The sequence below is a fragment of the Aotus nancymaae genome, unplaced genomic scaffold, assembly GCF_030222135.1.
Source record: "Aotus nancymaae isolate 86718 unplaced genomic scaffold, 86718_ANA_hifiasm-v0.15.2.pri h1tg000076l, whole genome shotgun sequence".
NCBI classification, from domain to species: Eukaryota; Metazoa; Chordata; class Mammalia; order Primates; family Aotidae; genus Aotus; species Aotus nancymaae.
Window position 1 is genome coordinate 19,288,960 of NW_026988491.1, and position 26,520 is coordinate 19,315,479.

The window sequence follows — 26,520 nt, forward strand, 5'->3', positions numbered from 1 at the left end:
CAGCTACTTAGGAGGCTGAGGCGGGAAAATCTGTTGAACCCAAGAGGAGGCAGAGTTTGCATTGAGCTGAGACTGCACCACAGCACTCCAGCCTGGGCGACAGAGTGAGACTCTGTCTCAAAAAAAAAAAAAAAAAAGTTTACCTATTTGCCCTCATTTAACTCTCTGAAGGCCCTCTGGAGTCACTGTCCTATTATGATCCCACTGTCCAGATGAGGAAGGAGGGACACAAGAATATCAGTGTCTTGTCCAAGGTCACCCACTGGTAAGGCATTTGGGTCTGATTTAGATGAACAGAAAGCCATCCGTTGTGGCTACTTCTTGGTAGATAGACACAGGGCTCCCTGCTTGATTATTCTCGGTAACGGGGAACTCACTACCTTCTAAGCCTCTATGACTATTAGTTTAGGACTTGGGTAGGTGGTGGTGATGGTCCCTGGTGAATAGACCCCATGTGGAAAGGGAAGACAGGGAGACGATCCTGAGCGTGGCTTTGGCCTTGCTGCGTTGGAGGGGCCGGGACATCTTCCTATGCCCGGGAGATGGTGGGCCCACGTTCCGCTTCATGCCTTCCACAGGCCAAACCTGAGGCTGCGAGAGGAGAAAAATGCTCAACAAAGAGAACCGACAGCAACTGCTCAGAAAGGCTTAGGGTGGACAAACCCTATTTCTAAGGGAAATTTTAAATATGAAACCAACATCGCCATGTTGGACAGAGAGTGGAGAATGGGCTCTGATTCTGCCCGAAGCCTCACCCCCTCCAGTCAATTTGTTCTGTGGCAGAAGTCCTGTTGCATAGTGCATTGCAGCACCACCCCTGCAGTTCTTCCGTTCTGTATCCTGCTTTTTACTTTTTACTTTTCTTTCTTTCTTCCTTTTTTTTTTTTTTTAGACAGTGTCTTGCTCTTTCACCCAGGCTGGAGTGCAGTGGCGCGATCACTGCTTCCTGGTAGCTGGGACCACGGGCACGCACCACCACAGCCTGCAAATTTTTTTATTTGTTTTTTTTGTTTGTTTGTTTTAGTAGAAATGGGGTTTTGCAGCCAGGCGCGGTGGCTCATGCCTGTAATCCCAGCATTTTGGGAGGCCAAGGTGGGCAGATCGCCTGAGTTCAGGAGTTTGAGACCAGCCTGGCCAACCTGGTGAAACCCCGTCTCTATTGAAAAATGCAAAAATTAGCGAGACATGGTGGTGTGTGCCTGTAATCCCAGCTACTCGGGAGGCTGAGTCAGGAGAATCGCTTGAATCTTGGAGGCAGATTTTGCAGTGAGCCTAGATCGCACCACTGCACTCCAGCCTGGGCGACAGAGCAAGACTCCATCTCAAAGAAAAAAAAAATGGGGTTTTGCCATGTTGCCCAGGCTGGTTTTGAACTCCTGGGCTCAAACCATCGTCCTGCATTGGCCTCCCAAAGTGCTGGAATTACAGGCATGACCCACCACATTCGGCCTATCTTGCTTTTTTCATGTAATGTAATATTATGAGCGTCTTCCCTGTCCTTAAGCAACCCAGGAGCTTGTGAGCAATCACGATGAGTTTTTAGCGGCTGCTCAGTATCTCTCCCATGGATTTTCAGTGGGGCCTCTTCCAGTGGGGAGCCGGCTTTCAGTGGACATGCATGATGATGTGAAAAGCTGTGTGACCCCAGGCAGGGCTCTCACCCTCTCTGCATCTCAGTTTCCTGCTCCACTATTAAATGAGAGGAGCAAGAAGCAACCCACATCCCAGGGGTTCTGGGAGGAGCAAGCAAGGAGATGGGATGTGAAGCATCCAACATGTGGCGGGCCTTAAAGCGTAGTGGCGGCCGGGCGCGGGGCTCACGCCTGTCATCCCAGCACTTTGGGATGCTAAGGTGGGCAGATCACTTGAGCCCAGGAGTTTAAGCCCAGCCTGGGCAACATAGTGAGACCCAGTCTCTGCTAAAAGTACAAAAAATTAGCCAGGCATGGTGGCACGCACTTGTGGTCTTAGCTACTCGGGAGGATGAGGTGGGAGGATCACCTGAGCCCGGGAGGTCAAGGCTGCGGTGAGCTGTGATTGCGCCACTGCTTTGCAGCCTAGGTAACAAAGTGAGACCCTGTCTCAGAAAAAAAAAAAGAAGAAAGAAAGGAAGGAGGGAGGGAGGGAGAGAAAGAAAGAGAGAAAGAGAGAGAAAAGAAGAAAGAAAGAGGGAAGGAAGAAAGGAAGGAAGGATAGATACAGTCATACAGCAGAAAGGGGGATCCAGGAAAGCTTCCTGAAGGAGGTGTGAAGGAGAGGAGATGGGAGGGGAGGGGGAAAGAAAGAGAAAGAAGGGGGGAGAGAGAGAGAGAGAGAGAGAACAGACAGTCACACAGCAAAAACAGGGGATCAGGAATGCTTCCTAAAGGAGGTGGCAATGACCCTGGGCCAGCAGGATGGTGGGGGGGCGTGTTGACTAGGCCAGTGGGCAGAAGACTGGTGTTCTGGGGGGGGGGGGGCGGGGGGGTGAAGAGGAGGAGGGGAGCTGTCCAAAGGGCCTAGCAGTCTGAGCCCAGCGCCCAGCACAGGGCGGAGCAGAGTGTGGGTGGGGCTCAGGGGCGTGTGCTGAGCTGACCTGAAGTCATCGGGGCTGGAATGAGCTGTGTGGGCTCTGACCTCACCCTGCACCTTGGCCCCGGCCATTTCCTTCTGTCTGGGCTTGGAGGCTGCAGGCACCTTCTAGGGGACTGTCTGTGAGCCCTGATAAAATATTCATCAGCCAGCAGCCAGGCTTCTCCGCAAGGGGTGCAGACGGGGTGCAGCTCCCACCGAGCCTGCAGCCTGAGTTCTGCTGAGTCACGGGGGAGTCCAGTGAGCCACCGGGGAGTCCAGTGAGCCACCTGCCCTCGAGCTCCTGGGCCCCCTCTGCCCTTTGGCCATGTGAACGCCTCCTAATGTGTAAGCCATTCGGGCGTCCATCGAGCTTAGTGCTGAGAAGGGCTTCAGGAGGCTGTGGACCTCAGCCAGGGTTGCAGGGCGGAGGAGGACGGTGGGCCGGGATTCCACCTGTGCCCACCCTGGCAGCGTCCCTCCTCCTGAGTCCTCTCAGCGCCCAGCAAGGTAGGTCCTCTTTGCGTCTGGGCTTAGTGGTGGGGACGCCTAGATGTGGAGGGGGGCACGACGTGTCGGGTCTCACAGCCCTTAGCGGCCAAGTGGAGATTTGGCCCTGGTCTGTCCGACACCAAGGCCCTGCCCTGGAGGAACCCCACTCCGTTTCAACCCTGCGTCAGGACCGGCGTGTCTGTCCGCCCTGACGTGACACCGTGCTGTGACTTGGGGTTTGTGCTTGTGATTTTCAGAGTAGCAGCAACAACAAACAACAGCAGCAGATGGCCTCTTCCTGCTGCCGCCTGGGGGGAGGAGGAGCAGGGCTTCAGATCCTTTGTTCACTCATTCATAGAAAGTATTCTGGGTGCACTGGCCACAGGCCAGCGCTTGGGGCTCCAGGGACCAGTGGGGGATGTGTCAGATGGACTTGCCCTGGTCCATGGACCTGCCTCTCCACCGGCCCACTGAGTCACACAGGGGTGCGGTGAGGGGAGCTTGTGCCATGGTGAGGCAAGTCAGAGGGCTAGGCTCAGCTCCTGGGCCTGCTCATGTGCTGTGTGGCCTCGGATAGGTTGTTTCACCTCTCTGAGCCTCAGTCTCTGATTTGTGAATTCAGGATAAACGTGGCTTTCTCTCTGTGAGCAAGCGAGGGTCACACCTGTGTCCTTATTCTTTATCACAGCCTCATATCCACCAAAGCCTGCCGGGCATGGATCAGGCTGTGCACTGGCTTCAGTTTCCAGAGAGGCCCTGGCAGGCTTCACATGGGCTCATCCAGGAGATAACTGGGAGCTGGCGCTGGGGGCCTCGAGGACCGGCTGGGTTTTTTCGTTTGTTTGTTTTTGAAATAGAATCTCGCTCTATCACCAGGCTGGAGTGCAGTGGCACGATCTCAGCTCACTGCAACCTCTGGTTCCTGGGTTCAAGCAATTCTCCTGCCTCAGCCTCCCGAGTAGCTGGGATTACAGGCACGGGCAACCATGCTTAGCTAATTTTTGTATTTTTAGTAGAGACGGGGTTTCACCATGTTGGTCAGAATGGTCTCGATCTCCTGACTTCGTCATCTGCCCGCCTCTGCCTCCCAAAGTGCTGGGATTACAGATGTGAGCCACTGCGCCTGACCGTGGACCAGCTGGTTTTAAGGTGGAAGTTTTACCTAAAATGCTCAGAGTTCTGAAGGGAAGTGCTGGTCCCCGGAGCCTCGCGTGCAGCGATTAGAGGGAGCAGGGCGCTGTTCAGAGGTCCCTGTGGCCACAGCCTGGAGGGCAGCCAGGAGGGGATGCTGTGGCCAGAACCGTGGCCTGAGACAGCAGTGGTTGGGGGGGGGGGGCGCGGCGCGGCAGAGGATGTAGCCCCAAGAGACAGCACAGAGGAGACCTGCACCACATGGCCATGGAGGACCTGCCTCACCACTAACCCACTGAATCACAGAGGAGTGCGGCCATGGAGCTGAGATGTGCTCAGGAGAGGAGGCAGTCCAGCGAGGCAGAGAGACCTGCAGGTTATGGGTCAAGGTTAACCACACTGCCTTGCTCTGCCGTCCCCAAAGCTGAAAGGACCCTCCAGGGAGGCCTCTGGCCACGGTGCCAGGCAGATGATGGGAGGGCAGTGTCATGGTCACTGAGCTCAGGTGAATTTCCTCCTTATGTATACTTTAATACAGGGACACCACAGGCAGAGGGTGGAGAGAATGGGGGGAGGAATAGGAGGACGGGGAGGAGGCCCACCCAGGCCCCAGCCAGAGCGAGCGCTTCAGCCTCCTTCCTTGTCAAGGACCCCATGCCCCATGGGCTTTCAGCTAAGGTGCCTGGACGTAGCCTCCGGCTCTGGGCCCTGAATGCCACCATGTGCCCCCTGCCTCTGTGGTCTCTCTGTGCCCACAGGTGAAACGAAGACCCCCTACCCCCCCCACACACACTGCCTTCTCACAGAGCAATTATGAAGGCCCAGTAAAGACACAGAGGCTGGCACAGGGTGACTGATTTGGCCAAGGTTAGATTTGAATACAACACTTAGTTTGGGGCTGGCACATATGAGGTTCTCAAGAAATACTTGAGTTCAAAGGAGGCTGCAGATGGCTCTCTTGACCCGGGAATGTCGCAGAGACAAGCACGGTACCTGGTATGTGTTGGGAGCTAAGTAGCTACTAAGCTATGATATGATTACAGGAACCACCTAAGGAAATTGTCAGCTCTCATTCTGCAGGGCCTCCTGAGGACTCTCTGAGCCCCCTAGGGAATGTGCGCACTGTAGTGGGTGGCCTGGACAGTACTGTCCTCCAAACACCGATGTGGGGGTGGGGGCAGGGCTATGGAGAAGACTTTGGTGGATTAGGTCATCCCAGGAAGGGTTTTGCAGGATGAATAGAAGTTAGTCAACCAGACCAGGCTTAAGGGAAGATCATCCCAGACTAAGTAAAGGGTGAGCATGTGGACGTGACCTGAGCCTGGCCTCTAAGGACAGAGGCTTCCACCAGGAAGCCAGCCTCTGCCTTCATTCACTCAAGAGGCTTCAGGAGGCCCCCGGGTCCCCTGCCTCTCCTCTCAGACACTGCGGCAGCTGATGCTCAGGCTCCCTACAAGAAGCTGGGAGCTTCTAACCACATGGCCACTCTCTTGCCTTATCCCTGCATGAAGCCCTGGGGAGCCCCTTCCTGTCATCTGCCTCTTGAGTCTGGGGAAATCCCCATGGGCCAAGCCAGTGCTTGGGGAGCGACAGAGTTTGTAGTGGAGATAGTCACCCCCGTTGAGGGCCACCTGGCAGCCCCCACTCCTGAGGAAGAGGCTTCTTGCCTTGGCCCCCACCCCATCTGCCACCCACACCCAGAACCACAAGACAGAGGGCCCAGACCTCGGTTACTCAGAACCAGAAACTGCCGAGAAGATCTGAATGAAGAGCCCCCTTGGGGGCAGGGCCATGTGGCTGGGCAAAACCGTCCTCCCACGCCCAGCACCCCAGAGGAGGGCGGCGGTGGGGAGCCAGGAGGCCGTGTCCACCCTCCCAGCCCGCCCTGCCTCGTGTCCGACAAAGGGCAACTCATGGACCCTTGGGGACCTCTGAAGGCAGGTCCCCTAGCCGGCCTCAGATGCAGTCCCTCTGGGGTCCCAAGCCCCCTGGCTGCAGAGTCACCCCCCTCCCCTCCTCATGGCTCATTAGCTGCATCCTGAGCCTCCGTTTCCCCATCAGTAAGATGGGAAACCTATTCCTGAGCCAACCAGGGGATGGAAGCAGCTTCTACAGATTAGCAACTGTGTCCGCCCTGTCCTCCTTCATAGGCTTCATGGATCGCCAAAGAGGGCCATCCCCATCCTTTGCCAGAAGCCCTAGCTCAAGGACAGTGGCTGGGCCCCCTCATGGGGGTTGGTTTCATTGGCTCTGACTGCAGTGACAGGTGGGGTGTGTCCCCCAGACTGGGTTGGGTCGGCAAAACCAGGACTTCCCGAATTGATTGAGGGTCCAGGAAGGCCCAGGCCAGAGGGGCAGGCTGAGGAGGGGCCTGGGGCTTTTCAGTTAAACAAGCCACCTGGGCTGGGCACGAGTTCAAGACCAGCCTAGCCAACATGATGAAACCCCATCTCTACTAAAAATACAAAAATTAGCTGGGTGTGGTGGTGCACACCTGTAATCCCAGCTACTCAGGAGGCTGAGGCAGGAGAATTGCGTGAACCTGGGAGGTGGAGGTTGCAGTGAGCGGAAATCATGTCGCTGCACTCCAGCCTGGGTAATGAGCAAAACTCTGTCTCAAAAAAAAAAAAAAGCCGCCATGACCACCCTAACCACAGAGCCTCAGCTGTGAGCCCAGTGGGGCCAGGAACTGGAAGCCAGGCCTCAAGAGTGGTAGAAAATTTGCTGGTTATGGCCAGGCATGGTGGCTCATGCCTATAATCCCAGCACTTTGGGAGGCCAACGGGGGTGAATCACCTGAAGTCAGGAGTTCGAGACCAGCCTGGCCAACATGGTGAAACCCTGTCTCTACCAAAAAAATACAAAAATTAGCCAGGCATGGTGGTGGGTGCCTGTAGTCCCAGCTACCTGGGAGGCTGAGGCAGGAGAATCGCTTGAACCCAGGAGGTGGAGGTTGCAGTGAGCTGAGACCTTGCCACTCCATCCTGGGCTACAGAGCAAGACTCAGTCTCAAAAAAAAAAAAAAAAAGAAAGAGACAGAAAATGTGCTGGTGATGATGGGGAAGGGCAAAGAGCACTGCAGGGGAGCTGTCAGGAGGCCTGAGGTCACCTTATGCCTGCACTCCAACTGCCTGTGCCACCTGGTGTCACCCAGTGTGCACCCGCCCCCAGCCCTCTGCCCAGGGCACCCTTGTGAGGTGAGGGGCAGACAGTGGGTGTGGGTGCAGAGCACAGGGCAGGCCGCTGTCATCATCCACAGCAAGAGGGGCAGCCCCTTCCCGTCGCTCTGCTCTGGGCCCCACTTGGCCTTGCTGGGTGAGGTCATCCTTGCAGGCCCGGGTGAAATGCCACCTCTGGAGGTTCAGGCCTCCTCCCTCTCCAGGCCTGCCTTTACTGCCCTCCTGTGGCTCTCTGGGAAAAGGAAGTGGGAGCCGCGGGACTCAGGCCCTGGCACGCAGCAGGTGCTCCTGGAGTGGAGGCTGCTGGGGTTACTGAGGACTTGTGTGGTGTAGGGCGGGGTCACTGTGGGAAGCCTGTGGCTCCGGAGTCACAGCTGGGCTCCAGTCTCAGCCCTTCCATGCATGCACCCTACAACCCGGCAGGTCAGCTTTCCCTCAGAGCCTCTGGTTCCTCATCCGAACAATGTGGGTGGAAATTCTGGCCTGGAGATCTGCCCCAGGGCAGAGGGTAGATGGGTTTGCAGTGCCAGCACCCAGTAGGGCCACCCTGCACATGTGTCTTTTACCCCATGCTCTGGGACCATCCTGCTCTGCTGGTGACCTTGTTGCAGGAAGAGCAGCTGACAGAACCCCTCAGATGCTGCAGTGAGGAAGGAGACTTTTTTTTTTTTTCAAGATGCGGTTTCACCATGATGGCCAGGCTGGTCTTGAACTCCTGACCTCAGGTGATCCACCCACCTCGGCCTCCCAAAGTGCTAGGATTACAGGCGTGAGCCACCATGCCTGGCCGGAAGGAAGAGACTTTATTCAGCTGGCTGTGGAGCACCAGCAGACTCGCGTCCAGAAGCCCAGCTCCCCGAAAAGCAGTTTCTTTCCTTTTTTATTTTGTTTTATTTATTTATTTATTTTTAAGACAGAGTCTCTCTGTCACCCAGGCTGGAGTGCAATGGCATGATCTCAGCTCACTGCAACCTCTGCCTCACAGGTTCAAGCAATTCTTAGCTAGTTTTTGTATTGTAGTAGAGACAGGGTTTCATCATATTGATCACCTAGTGACAGACGCATCCTAAGTAGGCGGGGGGAGCAGGGGGGGTAGGTCTGGCGGGGCGTACTGACTCAGGAAAGGTCCTTGGGCAGTAAGAAAAATATTTGCAACGTTTTCAAGGCTGGAAGATAACACAGACACCAGTTACAGAGAGGGGGATTATTTCTCAGTCCCTGGGCCCTGCTGCCGTCAGGCTGGTGGGTCAGCGTCTGGGCTGACTACCGACTTTAACTTTGTGCTGTTTTCTCTCTCCTCCCCTCTTTTGGGATGGTCTCCTCTCTGAACCTTACACGTCCCACCTCTGTGCAATACCTCAGTCTCACCATCTGTAAAATGGGCAGCAGGGACTGAATGAACAGAGCCAGACCCTATCATAAAACAAACAAGAGGATTTCTTCTCTGTCTGGAATAGAGCTATGTGTATTTAACCACAAAAATAATGTTTTCCTCCCCACCCAAAGTCTGTGGATGTTCCATAGCTTCTCCCTCAGCTTCTCCTTAAGGTGGGAGCTCTGCCCTTTCAGAGAAGGCAGTGAAAGCCACACCCCTCTCCCCAGTGAAAGGCACTCTCACAGCCACTGTGACTCTGCCAGGCGTGGGCTGCAGTGCCTGACACCCTCTCAGACATGTCCAGGCACCGCAAGCTGGAGTTGCTCAGAGCTTTTTTTTTTTTTTTTTTTTGAGACGGAGTTTCACTCTTGTTGCCCAGGCTGGAGTGCAATGGCATGATCTTGGCTCACCGTGACCTCCGCCTCCTGGGTTCAAGCGATTCTCCTGCCTCAGGCCTCCCGAGTAGCTGAGATTATAGGTGCGCACCACCACGCTGGGCTAATTTTGTATTTTTTTTTTTTTAGGAGAGACAGGGTTTCTCCATGTTGGTCAGGCTGGTCTCAAACTCCTGACCTCAAGTGATCCGCCAGCCTCAGCCTTCCAAATGCTGGGATTACAGGCATGGGGCACCGTGCCTGACCCCAGAACTTCTACACAGAATACCGAGCACCAAGGGAGGGACCAGGAATCAAAGCTGAGACTGCAGGATGCTCCTTCTGACCAGCTTTGTCCCCTTCTAATCCAGATAGTGCCCGGAAAGACGATTCCGCTTGCAGGCCCTGTGCCCAGGGCCCTGGCTTCCATGTTACCATCCTTTCTCCCTGGGGGAGCACCGTGATGATGCCACACATCAGAAGTTCCCCTATTAGGGCCAGGTGCGGTGGCTCACGCCTGTAATCCCAGCACTCTGGAAGGCCTAGGCGGGCAGATCACTTGAGGTCAGGAGTTCGAGAGTAGGCTGGCCAACATGGTGAAACCCCGTCTCTATTAAAAATACAAAAATTAGCTGGGTGTGCTGATGCACACCTGTAATCCCAGCTACTTGGAGGCTGAGGCACAAGAATCCTTGAACCCGGGAGAGGTTGCAGTGAGCCGAGATCTCACAGGAGTGCACTGCACTCCAGCCTGGATGTGAGACTGTTTCAAAAAAAAAAGGAAGAAATTTCTCCTATTGTGCACCTGGCTTTTACAACATCTTGTTCTATTGTTTTTTTTTTTGGTTTTTTGTTTGTTTGTTTTGAGACAGGGTCTTGCTCTGTCGCCCAGGCTGGGGTGTAGTGGCGTGAACTCCCAGGTTCAAGAGACTCTCCTGCCTCAGCCTTCTGGGTAGCTGAATTACAGACACATGCCACCACGCCCTGCTGAATTTTGTACTTTTAGTAGAGACGGTGTTTTGCCACGTTGACCAGGATGGTCTTGAACTCCTGACCTTAGGTGATCCACCCGCCTCGGCCTCCCAAAGTACTGGGATTACAGGCATGAGCCACCACACCCAACCTATTCTTGTATTTTTGATTCCTTCTTTTATGTCTTTAATTATGTGAGGCAAATTTAATTGTACAACCTCTTTCCACTCATGTCTCGGGAATTTCCTCCTGGTGTGTGTGGTGTTTGCTCTGTCCCTCCCTCAGGGTGGTCTGTTTCCGTGTGTTGTGTAATTTGGGATCATCAATTATCTTCAACAAGACTTTATCTGTGAGAATTGTAGCTCACAGCCATGCCTCCCAGGGCATGTTAATTGTTGCTGATGTAGAACATTTGTACATACTTTTGGGGTATGTCTGATATTTCGACCCCTGCACACAATGTAAATTGATTCAATCCGGGTAATTGGGAAAGCCATCACTTCAAACATTTATCTTTTCTTTCCATTTTTTTTTTGACAGTTTTGTTCTTGTGGCCCAGGCTGGAGTACAATGGCAGGGTCTCGACTCACCACAACCTCCGCCTCCCAAGTTCAAGCCATTCTCCTGCCTCAGCCTCCCGAGTAGCTGGGATTACAGGCATGTGACACCATGCCTGGCTAATTTTGTATTTTTAGTAGAGACGAGGTTTTGCCATGTTGGCCAGGCTGGTCTCAAACTCTCAGCCTCAGGTGATCCACCTGCCTCAGCCTCCCAACGTACTAGGATTACAGATGTGAGCCACTGCACCCGACCCTTCTTTGCATTTGGAACCTTACAATTCTTCTAGCTACTTTGAAATTCTCTCTCTTTTCCTCCTCCTCCGTTGTTGTTGTTGAGAGAGATCTCTCTCTTTTCCTCCTCCTCCCGTTTAGGGCTGTCACAGGCCTGGGGCCACTTTCGCATTCCTCGGTTTAAGCTTTATAAACTTCAGACCTAATCCTAGGCGAGGGCTGACCCATGGCTAGAGGTTCTCGGGAGAATGGCACACTTTTTCCTACCTCAAGCTCAGGAGGAGTCAGACAAGTTTTCTTGTCATCTCTTATTATCAGTGGGTAGATTTTTTTCTAGGCTGCATTTTATTAAGGTTACAACCCCTTTAGCCAGGCGTGGTGGCACGCACCTGTAATCCCAGCTACTTGGGAGGCTGAGACAGGAGAATTGCTTGAACCCCAGAGGCGGAGGTTGCAGTGAGCCGAGAGCACACCATTGCACTCCAGCCTCAGCTACAGAGCAAGACTCTGTCTAAAAAAAAAAAAAAAAAAAAGGTTTCAACCCCTCAATCCCTCTGGCGTCCTATGAAGAATTCGGTTTCGCCTCTCAGCATCCTGCTTGCTCTGTGCCTGATCGCCTGGCTGCTGTCATAGTTTAATAACCCCTCTGTCTCAACACCGTCTCTCCACCCCACAAGGCTGCCACACTCTCACTTAATGTCTGCGTTTTTTTTGTTTGTTTGTTTTGTTTTGTTTTGAGACAGAGTCTCGCTCCATCACCCAGGCTGCAGTGCAGTGGCACTATCTCAGCTCACTGCAACTTCCGCCTCCTAGGTTTGAGCAACTCTCCTGTCTCAGCCTCCTGAGTAGCCGGGACTACAGTAGGTGCCTGCCACCTGCCCGGCCAATTTTTGTATTTTTGGTAGTGACGGGGTTTCACCTTGTTGGTCAGGCTGGTCTTGAACTCCCGACCTCAGGTGATCCACCCACCTTGGCCTCCCAAAGTGCTGGGATTACAGGTGTGAGCCACCACGCCCAGCCTGTCTGAGTATTTAGTTCAAAATATTTTCCTAGCCAGGTGCAGTGGCTCACACCTGTAATCCCAGCACTTTGGCAGACCAAGGCGGGCAGATCACTTGAAGTCAGGGGTTCTAGACCAGCCTGGCCAACATGGTGAAATCCTGTCTCTACTGAAAATACAAAACTTGGTCAGCTGTGGTGGTGTGCACCTGTAATCTCAGCTACTCGGGGGGCTGAGGCAGAAGAATCGCTTGAACCCAGGAGGCGGAGGTTGTAGTGAGCTGAAATCACACCACTGCACTCTAGCCTGGGTGACAGAGCAAGACTCTGTCTCAAAAAAAATAAATAAATAAATTCCTGCAATGTTACTATTATACTATTATAGTTACTATTATAGTTAGAGTTCAATAATGTTACTATTATAGTTAGAGTTCAATTAGTAGAGCGTAATAGTTAAGAACACAGACTGTACAACCAAACTGCTTAGGCTTGAAACTAGCAAGGGGGATGGTCAGTTTCTTTATCTGTGAAATGGGCGGCAGCAACAGCCAACCACGTGGGATTGCTGCCATTCTAGAGGGCTTGATCCGTGAAGGCAGTGAGAAAATCACTCCATATGTGTAACTGCATACTTCAAGCCCTGTGCTGGCCTTCAGTAATATCAGTATTAAATGTGCTATTACATCTTATATGTGGTCAGGCTCAGTGGCTAACGCCTATAATTCCAGCACTTTGGGAGGCCAAGGTGGGTGGATCACTTGAGGTCAGGAGTTCGAGACCAGCCTGGCCCACATGGTGAAACCCCATGTCTACTAAAAATACAAAAATGAACCAGGCGTGGTGGTGCATGCCTGTGATCCCAGCTACTCGGGGGGCTGATACAGGAGAATTGCTTGAACTGGGAAGTGGAGGTTGCAGTGAGCCGAGATTGCTCCACCGCACTCCAGCCTGGGCAACAGAGCAAGACTCCATCTCAAAAAAAATTTTTTTTTAATGTGGTATTACATCTTATATCTTACACGTTATAATATTATAATATAAATATATATCTTAAGGGGAATTATAATGTCATCATGCTGGCTCCTGATCTTCCTCACTTTCTTGCAAGCTGATTGTAGATGTTTATAATTTCTTATCTAGCGTTTCTTTCTTTTTCTTTTTTTTTTTCCCCAATGCGAAGGAATTTATTCAGGCTCCCGGGTGAGGTTCTGTGGTCCGACAGGAGGGGCCAGAGAAGTCGCGGGGACTCCTCTTAGACGTGGGGTTTTATAGGGAGTGGAGGCGTTTGGTTGGTTGTGCCTTATCTAGCATTTCTAGGACATAGGCAGGAAGGGCATTTTCAGGTTTTCCAGTTCTCTAAATTGCCCAGCCTCTTCATGTGATGAAGGCAATATAATAACAACCCTCCCATTTATTACCACTTCTTACCGAGACCTTACCGAACCTACCCACCTACGTCCAATCATTCTGCTAAACCGCAGGCCATCTTTGGCGTTCCGAGGAATCCAGCTTAGCCACCTGCCAGCTTGGTGTCTCATCTTCATCTGTACACATCTTTCATCCCTTATCAGACACCCCCAGGGCCAGATGTGGCTTGGAAATTCCTGTGGGATAATCCCTGCAGCATCTGGGCGGTAAGTGGGAACCACACTCCGGAGACTCTCTGTAGCCAGATTATCTGAAAAGGGTCAACAAATACTCTAAGTAGCCTCCCTTAGGGACCAAGTGTGCTCAAGGACTGAGCTTCATGCAGGCTGGGACTTCACCTTTGGATTTCGCACCACGGAAGTCACAGGGCTTGGGCAGAAGGGCCACGGAAAAGTGGTGGGGACGGGAGCTTATCTCAGAGGTTTGGTTTTGTTTTGTTGAGATGGAGTCTTGCTCTTTCGCCCAGGCTGGAGTGCAGTGGCTCCATCTTGGCTCACTGCAACCTCCACCTTGGTAGTGGAAGTAGGGGCATGGCTGGTGGATGCCACCCCAGGTGGACACTCTTCCTCCACAAGGGAAGCCCGGGCTTTGGCAGTGTCCAGAGGAGCCGACATCACCTCCACAGTCGGCTCTGTGGGCTCAGTTGATGCCTTCAGGAACGCAGGCCAAGTTTTAATGGGCTGTTTCCTGCCTACCTACCGTGTGGGATCTGAACTGCTGACTGGGAATAGTCATTCCTGCCTCCTAGGGCTGTTTGGAAGAGCAATGAAAGAGTGAGTGAAAAAGTGCCGCCTGAGCCTCCAGATCCCACAGCCCCCAAATCCTTCACCAAGCCCACACCCATCTCCTCCTCCTCCTGGGGCTGCGTCAGGCAGGGCTTCACATCGCAGCGTGAACTCTGACGTCCCAAGTGGCATTCCTTCCGCCCAAGGTTCTTCGAAGAAAAGGCTACCAGCCAAGAAGGTGCCTTGGGAAGGATACAGGCGGGAAGTCAGCCCGGGAGTCCCGGCCCGTTCTGCCGCCTGCCGTGGGAAGCCTCAGTTTGCAGGTCTGCACAGTGGGGATGTTCCCTGGGCCTGCCTGGCAGGGTGACTGCAAACATGAAGGTTAGGAAGTGCATAAGCTCGGCCAGGTGCGGTGGCTCAGACCTGTAATCCTAGCACTTTGGGAGGCTGAGGCGGGCAGATCATCTGAGATCAGGAGTTCAAGACCAGCCTGGCCAATATGGTGAAACCCCATCTCTATTAAAAGTACAAAAATTAGCTGTGTGTGGTGGAAGACACCTATAGTCCCAGCTACTTGGGAGGCTGAGGCAGGAGAATCACTTGAACCCGGGAGGCGGAAGTTGCAATGAGCCAAGATCATGCCACTACACTCCATCCCAGGCAACAGAGCGAGACACCATCTCAAGAAAAAAAAAAGGGAGTGCATGAGCTCCCAGCACGGGGTCAGGCTCAGCTGTGCGGTGTTGCACTGCCAGGCTGGGATGCCTTTGCAGTGGTTACTCCTCCCGGCTCCTGTGTCCTGGAGTTTATGTTTTTTGCCTGGAGAAACCAGGGCTAGAGGGAATGAGGTTGTCTCCGCTCCACCAAGGTGGCAGATCACTTGAGGTCAGGAGTTCGAGACCAGCTTGACTAATATGGTGAAACCCCATCTCTACTAAAAATACAAAAATTGGCCAGGTGTGGCAGCAGGCACCTGCATCCCAGCTACTCGGGAGGCTGAGGCAGGAGAATCACTTGAACCCGGGAGGCGGAGGTTGCAGTGTTGGGGTGGGACCTTTCCCTATCTGGACATGGGGTTTCCTGGAGGTCAAAGCCAGAGCCTGACAGGGCACGGACTCTGTATGGGGAAAGGCAACATGTTTGTGTCCTGGGACTGCCATAACCAGTCACCATAGGCCAGGCGGCTTATAACAGAATTTCATCCGCTCACAGTTCTGGAGGCTGAAAGTCTAAAATCAGGGTGTGTTTGGAGGCCAAGGCCGAGGTGGTTGGGTTGCTTGATCCCAGGAGTTCGAGACCAGCCTTGGCAACATAGCAAGACCCTGTCTCTACCAAAAATATAAACTAGTCACGTATGGTGGCGTGTGCCTGTAGTCCCAGCTACCAGGGAGGCTGAGGTGGGAGGATCACCTGAGCCCAGGAGGTCAAGGCTGCAGTGAGCCATGATCACACCACTGCACTTCAGCCTGGGTGACAGAGTAGGACCCTGTCTCAAAAAAAGGCCAGGCATGGTGGCTCATACCTGTCATCCCAGCACTTCGGGAGGCTGAGACAGGCAGATCACCTGAGGTCAGGAGTTCGAGACCAGCCTGGCCAACATGGTGAAACCCCATCTCTACTAAAAATACAAAAATTAGTCGGGCATGGTGGCGGGTGTCTGTCATCCCAGCTACTTGGGGGGTGCGCTGAGGCAGGAGAATCGCTTGAACCCAAGAGGCAGAGGTTGCAGTGAGCCGAGATCACGCCACTGCACTCCAGCCTGGTGACAGAGTGAGACTCCGTCTCAAAAAACAAGAGAAAAGGTGGCTGCTGGCCTGGCATGGGGACTTATGTTTGTAAGGCTGAGGCAAGCGGATCACTTGAGGTTAGGAGTTCGAGACCAGCCTGCCCAACATGGTGAAACCCCGCCACTACTAAAAATACAAAAATTAGCAGGTGTTGTGGCAGGCACCTGTAATCCCAGCTACTCGGGAGGCTAAGACAGGAGAATCGCTTGAACCCGGGAGGTGGAGTTTGCAGTGAGCTGAGATCGCACCACCGCCCTGTAGCCTGGGCGACAGAGCAAGACTTCATCTCAAAAAAAAATGGAAAGACGACTGCTGTCCCTGCACAGACGCTCTGTGCTGGGTCACTGCCAGACACCCATGGTCCTCATTAGTGTAGGGAGGACACTGAAGCCCGCCTGCCCACCTGAGTTTGAATCCTGGCCCAGCTGTGAGACCTCGAATAAATCACCTAACCATTCAGAGCCCCAACTAACCCATCTGTAAACTAGGATGATGGGAGTAGCTGCCTGCCTTGGAGTGCTGTGGAATGCAAGGGTGGATGCCCCTCACTGGCCCATAATAAGTGCTCACTAACCCCAGGAGGTATGTGGTCTTATCTCCCCACTCCAAGGACAAAGAGACTGAAGCTTGACAGAGAAGGAATTGCAGATATCAACCTAAATAACAAGCCGAGGCCAGGCGCTATGGCTCACGCCTATAATCCTAGCACTTTAGGAGGCTGAGGCGGGCGGATCACCTGAGGTCAGGAGTTCAGAACCAGCCTGGCCAACATGGTAAAACCTGTCTTTACTAAAAATACACAAATTAGCTGGGTGCAGTGGTGCATGCCTGTAATCCCAGCTACTTGGGAGGCTGAGGCAGGAGAATTGTTTGAACCCAGGAGGTGGAGGTTGCAGTGAGCCAAGATCATACCACCGCACTCCAGCCTGGGCGATAGAGTGAGACTGTCTCAAAAAATAACAATAAAATAGCAAGCAGAGAAGAGCTGTCTGCAAGAAAATGATATTTCTTCAGGAATTGGGCATTGCGATGGGAATACATGTGCCACAGTAAACCATGTGTGTGTTCAGGGATCTGAAGGAAGACAAAGGTTTTTAAAGGAAAAAAGAGGACTATGACATAATTTTGAGATTTTTTTTTTTTTTTTTTTTTTGAGACAGAGTCTTGTTCTGTCGCCAGGCGCCAGGCTAGAGTGCAGTGGTGCAGTCTTGGCTCACTGCAACCTCCGCCTCCTGGGTTCAAGCAATTCTCCTGCCTCAGCCTCCCGAGTAGCTGGGACTACAGGCGCACGCCACCACGCCAGTTAATTTTTGTATTTTTTTGGTAGAGACGGGGTTTCACCATGTTGACCAGGATGGTCTCGATCTCTTGACCTCATGATCCGCCCGCCTCGGCCTCCCAAAGTGCTGAGATTACAGGTGTGAGCCACCGTGCCCAGCCTGTTTTGAGATTATTATCCCTGGCTGTGAAGATCAGTAGCAAGGGTGGCACCAGCCCGAGGTTGGACAGGCAGTTGCTGAGCAGATGTCCTTGCAGAGGTATTTTGGTTATGGTTGCTGTGGCCTTTGTGCAAGGTTGTGGTTTTTGTAGAGCCTTTTGTGATCACTCTCTTTTTTTTTTTTTTTAAGTGACAGCGTTTCTCCATGTTGGTCAGGTTGATCTCAAACTCCCGACCTCAGGTGATCCACCTGCCTCGGCCTCCCAAAGTGTGCCCAGCCTGTCAGGTTTTTAAAACACAAGTGACTCCATTTTGAGTCTGACAACTTTTTTTTTTTTTTTTTTTTTTTTTGAAATGGTGTCCAGCTCTCTCACCCAGGCTGGAGTGCAGCAGCACGATCTCAGCTCACTGCAACCTCCGCCTCCTGGGTTCAGGCAATTCTCCTGCCTCAGCCTCCCTAGTTGCTGGGATTACAGGCACACACCACCCTGCCTGGCTATTTTTCGTGTTTTTAGTAGAGACGGGGTTTCGCCATGCTGGCCAGGCTAGTCTTGAACTGCTGACCTCAGGTGATCTGCCTGCCTCAGCCTCCCAAAGTGCTGGGAATACAGGCGTGAGCCACTGTATCCAGCTGATTCTGACAACTTGGACACAAAGGAGGTGGTGGAGCTGAGGGCAGACCCAGTTTGGGAGATTCTGAAACCTGGCTCTCTCTGTAGTGCCGTGTTCGAACTTGGACAGCCACCTCCTTGTACCACAGAGGCATCTATTGAGAGACGAGAATCCGGTTACAAAACACCTGCCCCGAAAGAGACTTTGGAAACTGATTGATGTACAAGACCTGGCTGACAGGTGGGAAGGTGGCTTGGAGAGAGAATCTCACGCAGGTGCGTGTGTGACGTCTGGTGTATTAAGACCAGGGACCTGTTGGCCAGAGCCCGCTCCTAGAACTGGCCCCTAGAACTGAGATCAGAGCAAAAGGAGAGCACGTGTCACGAGTGCACAGGACCAGACCACCAGGGTGGAGAAGGGGCCAGATGGAGTCCTGGTAGCTCAGATGGTCAAGAGAAGACGTAAGGAAAGACGATCCGTCTTCAAACCTCAAGGCGGACATGAACAGATTGATTGATTGATTTTGAGATGGAGTCCTGCTCTGTCGCCCAGGCTGGAATACAATGGCCAGATCTTGGCTCACTGTAACCGCCACCTCTGGGGTTCAAGCGACTCTCCTGCCTGACCCTCTCAAGTAGCTGGACCACAGGCATGTGCCACCACACCTGGCTAATTTTTTGTATTTTCGGTAGAGACAGGGTTTCACGGTGTTGGCTAGGGTAGTCTTGAACTCCTGACCTCAAGTGATCCACTCTCTTCAGCCTCCCAAAGTGCTGAGATTACAGGCATGAGCCACCGCGCCTGGCCAGGATGTGAACATAATAGATGGCAGAGCCAGGATGGGACGGTGGGCTCACCTCATGGTGGCAGGGACTGTGTCTTTCTTGTCCCTTGCTGTATTCACCACACAGCCTCAGTTTCCCTATCCATGAAATGGAAATAATAACAGTTGATCCTGGCTGGAGGGCCACCAGAGGGGAACATTTCTTCTGTAGGAACTTGAGAGAGGAGGAGCCCGCCCAGCTTTACTGTCGGTCCACCCACCCCAAACCTGGCACAAGGGAGTCTCTATTGGATTCTCCCATTAGTGAAACACAATACGTGTTGCTTCTGATGGGCCTCACACCCATCCTGCCCTGGGCACTGACTGGCCACGAGGCCTTGGGACAGTCACTGAGAATCGGTGCACAGAGAGGGGGCCTTGCCCATTTGGCGCTGGAGTCACCGCCGGTACCCTGGGCTTCTGGAGCGTAGCAGCTCTGACTCAGGAATCTCCTGCCACGTGACCACCCCAGCAGTCGTCACCAAGCCCTTGGTGTGCCCAGTGACTGTGCGTGAATGTTTTCTGTGCCCTCGTAGGGCAGTGGTGTCACCCTCCTCGCCCACCCCAGGGAAGGGATAGGACGTGCCTGGATAGCAGAGACTGTGGGGACAGAGCTAGGCAATCTCCATGACTTCCTGTGCCCGGCACATTGCCAGGCCTCTCCCCAGTTGTCCAGGACTGACCGGGCTGCTCCTCACGGTGCAAGAGGGACTTTCTCGGGTTGGCTTTGCGGGAACACCAGGCTTTGCCACCAGGGGGCAGAAGTGCCCCTCCAGAGCAGGCAGTGCCCGGGACGTGGGCAGGGCGCGGACAGCTGAGATCAGCACCTGACGGATGGCAGTGCCCCTGGGAGAGTGGGCGAGCTGGAGGCTGTCTCTCTCTCCCTCTCGGCAGGCCGGGCTCCAGCATCCGTTCCACCACTTGCTGACTCGGACCTTGGACAGGAGCCTTGGCTTCCCTGAGCCTCTGGTTCTGTCTGTAAAATGGGACTGGTCTCCCACTGGACAGCCTTGTGGGGACAAGACGGGGCAGTAGGTTTAGTGGCCGCCTGTACCCTGCCTCTAGTGCCCCTCCCTGGGCCCGAACTGGCCCCTTCAGGGGTATGCTGTCTCCTCCCTTCGGTTGGCTGGTGTCCCAGAGATCACGGCATCACTTGGATTGCTGGTGGACTAGAGCTCAGACTCCTGGCGTCATGAACTGTCCTGGCTTACCGGTCTGTTCTGGTCCCTGGGTGTCCAGTGGTTAGTCTATGAGTGAGGGGCTGAGCCAGGCTTAGGGGTTTCAGCCCTTCAGAAGGGTAGTTCTGAGGACATCAGGGTCCCCCTTGGTGACCGGGGTCCTCTACTGGCCCCCCTACACCCCACTGGCCAGGGGAGTTTGGAATGAGTTTGGGTGCCAGGGAGAAGAGGACGTGGTTGATGCCATCGGGCCTGGCACCTTCCTGGAGCGGGGGTCACTCTGGTGGCTTTGGGGGTGTGTGAATGAGTCTGGAGTGGGGGTTGCTCTGGTGGCTTTGGGGATGTGTGAGTGAGTCTGTGAAGACTCTGGTGGCTTTGGGGATGTGTGAATGAGTCTGGAGTGGGGGTGACTCTGGTGGCTTTGGGGGTGTGAGTGTGGAGTTGGGGTCACTCTGGTGGCTTTGGGGGGTGTGAGTGAGTCTGGAGTGGGGGTGACTCTGGTGGCTTTGGGGACATATGAATGTGTCTGTTTGTCTCTCATTTCCTTAGCAGAGGGGCATTTCCCTTCCCTGGGTCTCAGACACAAATAAGCCCTGCCCAGGGGACCCCTCTGCAATACAATTTCTGGGTTCCCCAGCCCCCTCATCAGACCCAGAAAGCCCCATAAGTGAGAGGAGGTCTGGGTGGGCACCCAGAGCCCTGGTGCCTGCTGTCACGTGGGACTCAGGCCCTGGCAGGCCCATCACCTGATGCTTCCAGGGTGGCCAGAATCCGGGTTTCTGTGTCAATCTCTGTTGTAAAATGTTGGCTGCATGCAGTTTGGTTTTTTGGGTTTTTTTTCCCTCCAACACTGCAGACCACACAGAACACACTTAGGGGCTGGACTCTGCCCTTCGTCCCTTGATTGTCCCCTGCTCTGAGGATTTGTGACAGCTCTGTCCCCTCCTGGCCTCTGCCTGGGCTTTCTGGCACAAGGAGCTGGGCTGTGCAGCCCCGCAGCTGTGCCCTCTCTGCCCGTCACAGCCCAAACCGGGGGTGGCAGCACCTCTGCCTGAGCCCCCACTGCCCTCCTGGCGCTGGGCTCCTGGGCGTAGACGATTTTACACATCTGTGGCTGGGGCCAGCAAGAGGTTACAGCTAATTCCTTAACGCTGACTAGAGGTGCCTTTTTTGAAAGATATCTTTAAAATTCCTCAGCCATCCCCACCTCCGGAATTTCTGGCTGGTCACTTCGCCCAGATGCCTGCAGCATTCCAGCCCCGCAACCGCCCATCCACTTCCCTCCTCCTGCCTCCCACCTCCGGCCGCCCATTTCTCTCTGATTTCTTACCCCAGGCAGTCAAGCCTCCCTCCCTTCTGGAGCTGGCCTCTCCTGCCAGCCATGCCCTGCCCTTGGCCAGCAAGTTCTTCCCACAAGGCTCAGCTGAGCCCACAAAGCCAGCCCCCTCCCGAGAGCCCGCCTCCAGCATGGGAAACATTTCATCCCGTCCGGATCCCAGCGGCTCTGCTTTGCTGCTTTGGAGATTTTTTTTTTTTTTTGAAACGGAGTCTCACTCTGTCGCCCAGGCAGGAGTGCAGTGGTGCAATCTCAGCTCCCTGCAACCTCCGCCTCTCGGGTTCAAGCGATTCTACTGCTTCAGCCTCCTGAGTAGCTGGGGCTACCGGCATGCACCACCACGCCCGGCTAATTTTTTGTATTTTTAGTAGAGACAGGGTTTCACAGTGTTAGCCGGGATGGTCTTGATCTCCTGACCTCGAGATCCACCTGCCTTGGCCTCCCAAAGTGCTGGGATTACAGGTGTGAGCCACCACACCCGGCCTAGCCTGGACGCTTTTGTGAGGCATTTTCACCAGTGTGGTCCAGTGTAATCCCTTTACTCTTACGAGATAAATGCTCATCCATCCATTAAATCAAGTATTTGTGAAGCACCCATTCTGTACTAGGCACAGGGACTGTAGCAGCGAACAAGTTATGGTTCTTGCACTCCTGGTTTATGGCATAGGATGGAAAGAAAGTCATCTGGTGACAAGAGGACAACCCCTGCGCCTAACTGAGAGTGAAGGCGGTCAGAGACAGGGACTGCTAACTTCTCTAACTTCTCTGAAAGACGTTCTGGGGCGGGGGAGGGACCTGCAGCCGGAGGGCAAGCAGGTCTCAAAGGCCCCTCTGAGGAGTCACGGATCTGGGCTTATCCTCCGTTTTAATTCTTTTCAGAGACAATTCAGTACATGCTTTAGTAATTTTATATGTTTCTTTTTATACCGATAAGGTAGGGAATCCTTGTCTGGCTATGAAGTTTGGTTTGGGATCTAAGATACAGTGTTCCTGTGAGTTTGAGAGCATGGGCTGGGTGCAGTAGCTCATGTCTGTAATCCCAACACTATGAGTGGCCAAAGCGGGAGGACTGCTTGAGTTCAGTAGTTTGAGACCAGCCTGGGCAACATAGCAAGACCCTATCTCTATTTAAAAAATTAACTAGGGGGCCGGGCGTGGTGGTTCATGCCTGTAATCTCAGCACTTTGGGAGGCCAAGGCGGGTGGATCATGAGGTCAAGAGATCGAGACCATCCTGGCCAACATGGTGGAACCCCGTCTCTACTAAAAATACAAAAAAATTAGCTGGGCATGGTGGCGCGTGCCTGTAATCCCAGCTACTCGGGAGGCTGAGGCAGGAGAATTGCTTGAACCTGGGAGTCAGAGGTTGCAGTGAGCCAAGGTCACGCCATTGCACTCCAGCCTGGGCAACAAGAGCAAAACTTCATCATCAAAAAAAAATGAAAAAGAAAATTAGCCAGGCATAGTGGCACCCACCTTGTAGTCCCAGCTGCTCAGGAGGCTAAGGTGGGAGGGTTGCCTGAACCCAGGAGGTCGAGGCTGCAGTGACTGTGATGGTGCCATTGCATTCAACCTGGGCCACAGAGTGAGACTCTGTCTCAAAAAGAAAAAGAAAACATGTCCAGCACTTGACAGTGCATAAAGCAGCTGTTGCTGCCTGTGCGATGAACCGACCCATCCATCTGCTTTACTGATGAGCGAGTTTGTCTGTTTACGGCTCTGTCTCCTGAAGACCATGGTATTTGTGTCTGGAACACAGGAGGTGCTCAGGAGACACTGGTTGATTTGCACTAAACAAAGACTCTTCACAAGCCTCTCTTACATTTTATTTTATTTTATTTATTTTTATTTTATTATTATTATTATTTTTGAGACTGAATTTCCCTCTTGTTGCCCAGGCTGGAGTGCAGTGGCGCAATCCCTGTCACTACAACCTCTGCCTCCCAAGTTCAAGCGATTCTCCTGCCTCAGCCTCCCGAGTAGCTGGGGTTACCGGCACCTGCCACCCACCACGCCTGGCTAATTTTGTATTTTTAGTAGAGATGGGGTTTCTCCACATTAGTCAGGCTGGTCTTGAACTCCGGACCTCAGGTGATCCGCCCACCTGGGCCTCCCAAAGTGCTGGGATTACAGGCATGAGCCACCACGCCCGGCTCTCTCTTACATTTTATATGGGGCTCTCCCAGCTCCTGGAGCTATGACTGTCGCCCCCTATCTGATGGAAGGGTCTGGCAAGCCTTGTGGGAATCCCAGAAGCTGGGAAATGAAGAGGGCCCTGTGCAAAGGGCTGGACGCTCCGTGTGGTGAGGCTCAAGTTTGCCATTTGTTGATTGCACAATGTTGGGCAAGGTATTTCACCCTGTGAGCCTCAATGTCCTCAGCTGGAAAATGGGGAGAAGAACCTCTACCTGACGGAAGTAGTTCATGTGAGATCCGCCATCTAAAAGAGCCTTCCTGCTCTGCAAAGCAGGCAGGAAGCACCAGCTGTGCCCTCCTTCACTGGGCTCACTCTGCTCCCACCACAGGGACTTGGGAGACTGCTTGGTTTTACCATCCAAGAGACCTGGGGTGGGGGATAAGTAGCAAATCCTTTACTTCTTCAACCCGCCGCTCCAGCAAATCCTCCAGGCAGCCAGGCAATGCTCAAGTCCTGTCCGAGGGGGTCTAGGCTGAGCCCGGGTAGGGTGGGTTATTGAGCAAAGGTGCCCGGAGAGGACTGAAGGCTTCTACCCAAAGTCCTCATGAGAACTGGGGGGCGGGGAACAGCCTGTGTTCAGGTGAGGGGTACCGAGGCACCTCTGTGGCACCGCCTTTGCGGGGAGGGATGTGGAGGGAGAGACCACCGGGGTCGCTGGACATCGTGTGGGTGCGACCGCAGTGCTGGGCGGGGGGCGACGCTTGGGCTTGGCTGTGCGCCCTCTGCGTGTTGGTTTCCTGTGCGCACGTGGGGCCCTCGGAAGAGGGGAGGAGGGTGAGCACGACCCCAGAGGGCAGGCCCAGCGCAGCGTCTTGGCAGCTGCGGCCGCGGAGACGCCGGCCCCGCCTCTTGTGCACGCCCCCTCGCCGGAGGCCCCGCCCCGTCCACGATGCCCCGCCCCCCGGGGAGCCGCGACCCGCCCCCGCCCCCGGTCTCCGTTTGCGCCTGGTCGGTGCTGGCCGCGCGCCTGGCGCTCCACGGTGTGCGGCTCCGTGCAATGATTAACCCGGCGGGGCGGCCGACGCGGGACCCGAGGCGGAGGCGCGGGGCCGGGGCGGGACCCCGCGGGGCCGCTCGGCTTCCTGCTCTCGCCCGAGTTTCCGCGTAGAGGGCGCAGCGCCGGCCCGGGGCCCTCGGCGCGGCGTGGCGCAGGGCGCGGCGCGGGGCGCTCGGGTCACCATGAGGACTCTCCGCAGGTTGAAGTTCATGAGTTCGCCCAGCCTCAGTGACCTGGGCAAGAGAGAGCCGGCCGCCGCGGCGGACGAGCGGGGCACGCAGCAGCGCCGGGCCTGCGCCAACGCCACCTGGAACAGGTAAGGCCGCGCCCTCCCGGCCCGCCCAGGGTCCCGGAGCCGGGCGAGGGGACCCTCGAGCCTGTTCGTGGACGACGGGCCGCCCCGAGCCGGGAACGGTGCCGAAGGCGGCGCGGCGCTTCACAGTTTGCAGAGAACTTGCTCCTCCGGAGTGGTGCGGGCCTGGAGCAAAGTTGTGTGCCGCGTGGTTCCAGAACACCGGGACGGGAGCGAGGCCGCCAGCTCCCGGGGCTGGCCCAGAAGCGCCCCGCGGTGGGCGGCGGGGTGGGCCTGGAACTCGCGTGCCCTCCTCCCACCCGGAGTCTTTCACGTCTCCACTCCGGTGCTTGTGACAACCCGGGAGGTTAACGGAGCAGGAAGTATTTTTCCCATTTTGCAGTTGAGCAAGGGAGCCTCGGGGCGCAGTGGGTGGGTTGCTCAGGCTTCCTGTGTCTCTTTAAGGTTCCTTACGCTTTCCCTGGATAGGCCTCCTGTCCTCCAGCTGTCAGCAGGGGTGCGGCGCTGCGCGGCGGTCCTTGGAGGACCCTCCTCCGGGGATGATTCCCAGACAAGCAGGGGCCTGGGAAGCCCCCTCCCCCAGCTGTGTTTGAGGAGCGAGGCTGGGATCTGGAAAAGAGAAGGCTGATTTAGTGGAACTCCCCAGCGTCTCTGCTCCCTAGGAAAATGGGGGCCGGGGGAAAGTGAGGCAGGCTGTTCGGGGAGGCTGCGGACGCTGCCCCCTCGCCCCCACACCTGGCAGTGAAATCTTGCCAGATGCTCCCCCGGCTGTGGTCTTGGCCACCAGGAACCCGGCTGTCACTTGGAGACACGTTTTTTTCAGTTCATTGAATGCATTGTGAGCGTCATGGTGGGTGCAGGGCTGCCAGCGAGACCCTCTGCAAACATCTTCTCTTCTGTCTCTGAGTCGCAAACTGCTCGAGGGCTGGCTCGTGCCTGCCTCTGTTTCCCTCTCCATCAGTGGATATTTGCCTTCCTCCCTATGGGGAGGGCTGGGGTGGGAACAGTGAAGGAAGGACTCCTGTTCGGAAATCTTACTGACCCAGCGACTGCACAGTGTCTTAAGAGTTGTGTTCTTGCCGGGCGCGGTGGCTCACGCCTGTAATCCTAGCACTTTGGGAGGCTGAGGTGGGTGGATCACCTGAGGTCAGGAGTTCAAGACCAGCCTGGCCATCATGGTGAAACCCCATCTTTAAAAAAAAAAAAAAAAAAAAAAAAAAGAGTTGTGTTCTCCACCTGGCACAGCGGCTCACACCTGTAATCCTAGCACTTTGGGAGGCCAAGGTGGGATGATTACTTGAGCCAGGGAGATGGAGGCTGCCATGAGCCTGATGGTGCCACTGCACTCCAGCCTGGGAGACAGAGCAAGTCCCTATCTCAAAAAAAAAAAAAAGAATCCTGTTCTGGTCCTCCAGTATTGAGATAAAAGCCATCTCTCTCCTTGTTCTCTACTGTGATTTAGAGGAAAGAGCCAAACAGACTTATTCCAAATCCCAGCTCTGCCCCTTCCCTACTCCGTGGTCTTAAGGAAGTCACTTCACCTCTGTGCTCCTCAATTTCCTTATCCATAAAACGGGTTGATAACAGTGCCCACCTCACGGGGCTGCTATAGGGATAAAATCTGGACATGCGAAATCAAGCCCTCAGCACAGTACTTAGCACACAGTAGGTCCTCTGTACCTCACAGCTCAAGCCCAGACTCACGCAAGAGACCCGTGTCAGGGTGTCCCTGTAGGGATGGCATTTGGAGGGCTCTACAGGAGTCAGCCAGTTCCTGAGCACCCACCCACAGCCACTTGGTGAGCTCCCTCCCACCCCCGAGCT

The 26,520-nt window shown here is 54.4% G+C and overlaps 1 protein-coding gene across 3 annotated transcripts in view; it reads left to right on the plus strand.

Annotated features, from left to right (window-relative positions):
• The first annotated feature begins 2,644 nt into the window (after positions 1-2,644).
• PRR5 (proline rich 5) overlaps positions 2,645-26,520 on the plus strand; it is a 56,137-nt gene continuing 32,261 nt past the window's right edge. The window contains exons 1-2 of one of the 3 annotated variants that reach the window (XM_064368202.1): positions 2,645-3,060; positions 24,583-24,699. In XM_064368202.1, coding sequence (XP_064224272.1) covers positions 24,593-24,699 — 107 coding nt within the window. In that variant the 5' untranslated portion in view covers positions 2,645-3,060; positions 24,583-24,592. Of the gene's footprint in view, positions 3,061-24,565; positions 24,700-26,520 lie in introns of those variants that run through there. The other 2 variants (XM_064368203.1, XM_064368201.1) reach the window with 2 other exon arrangements.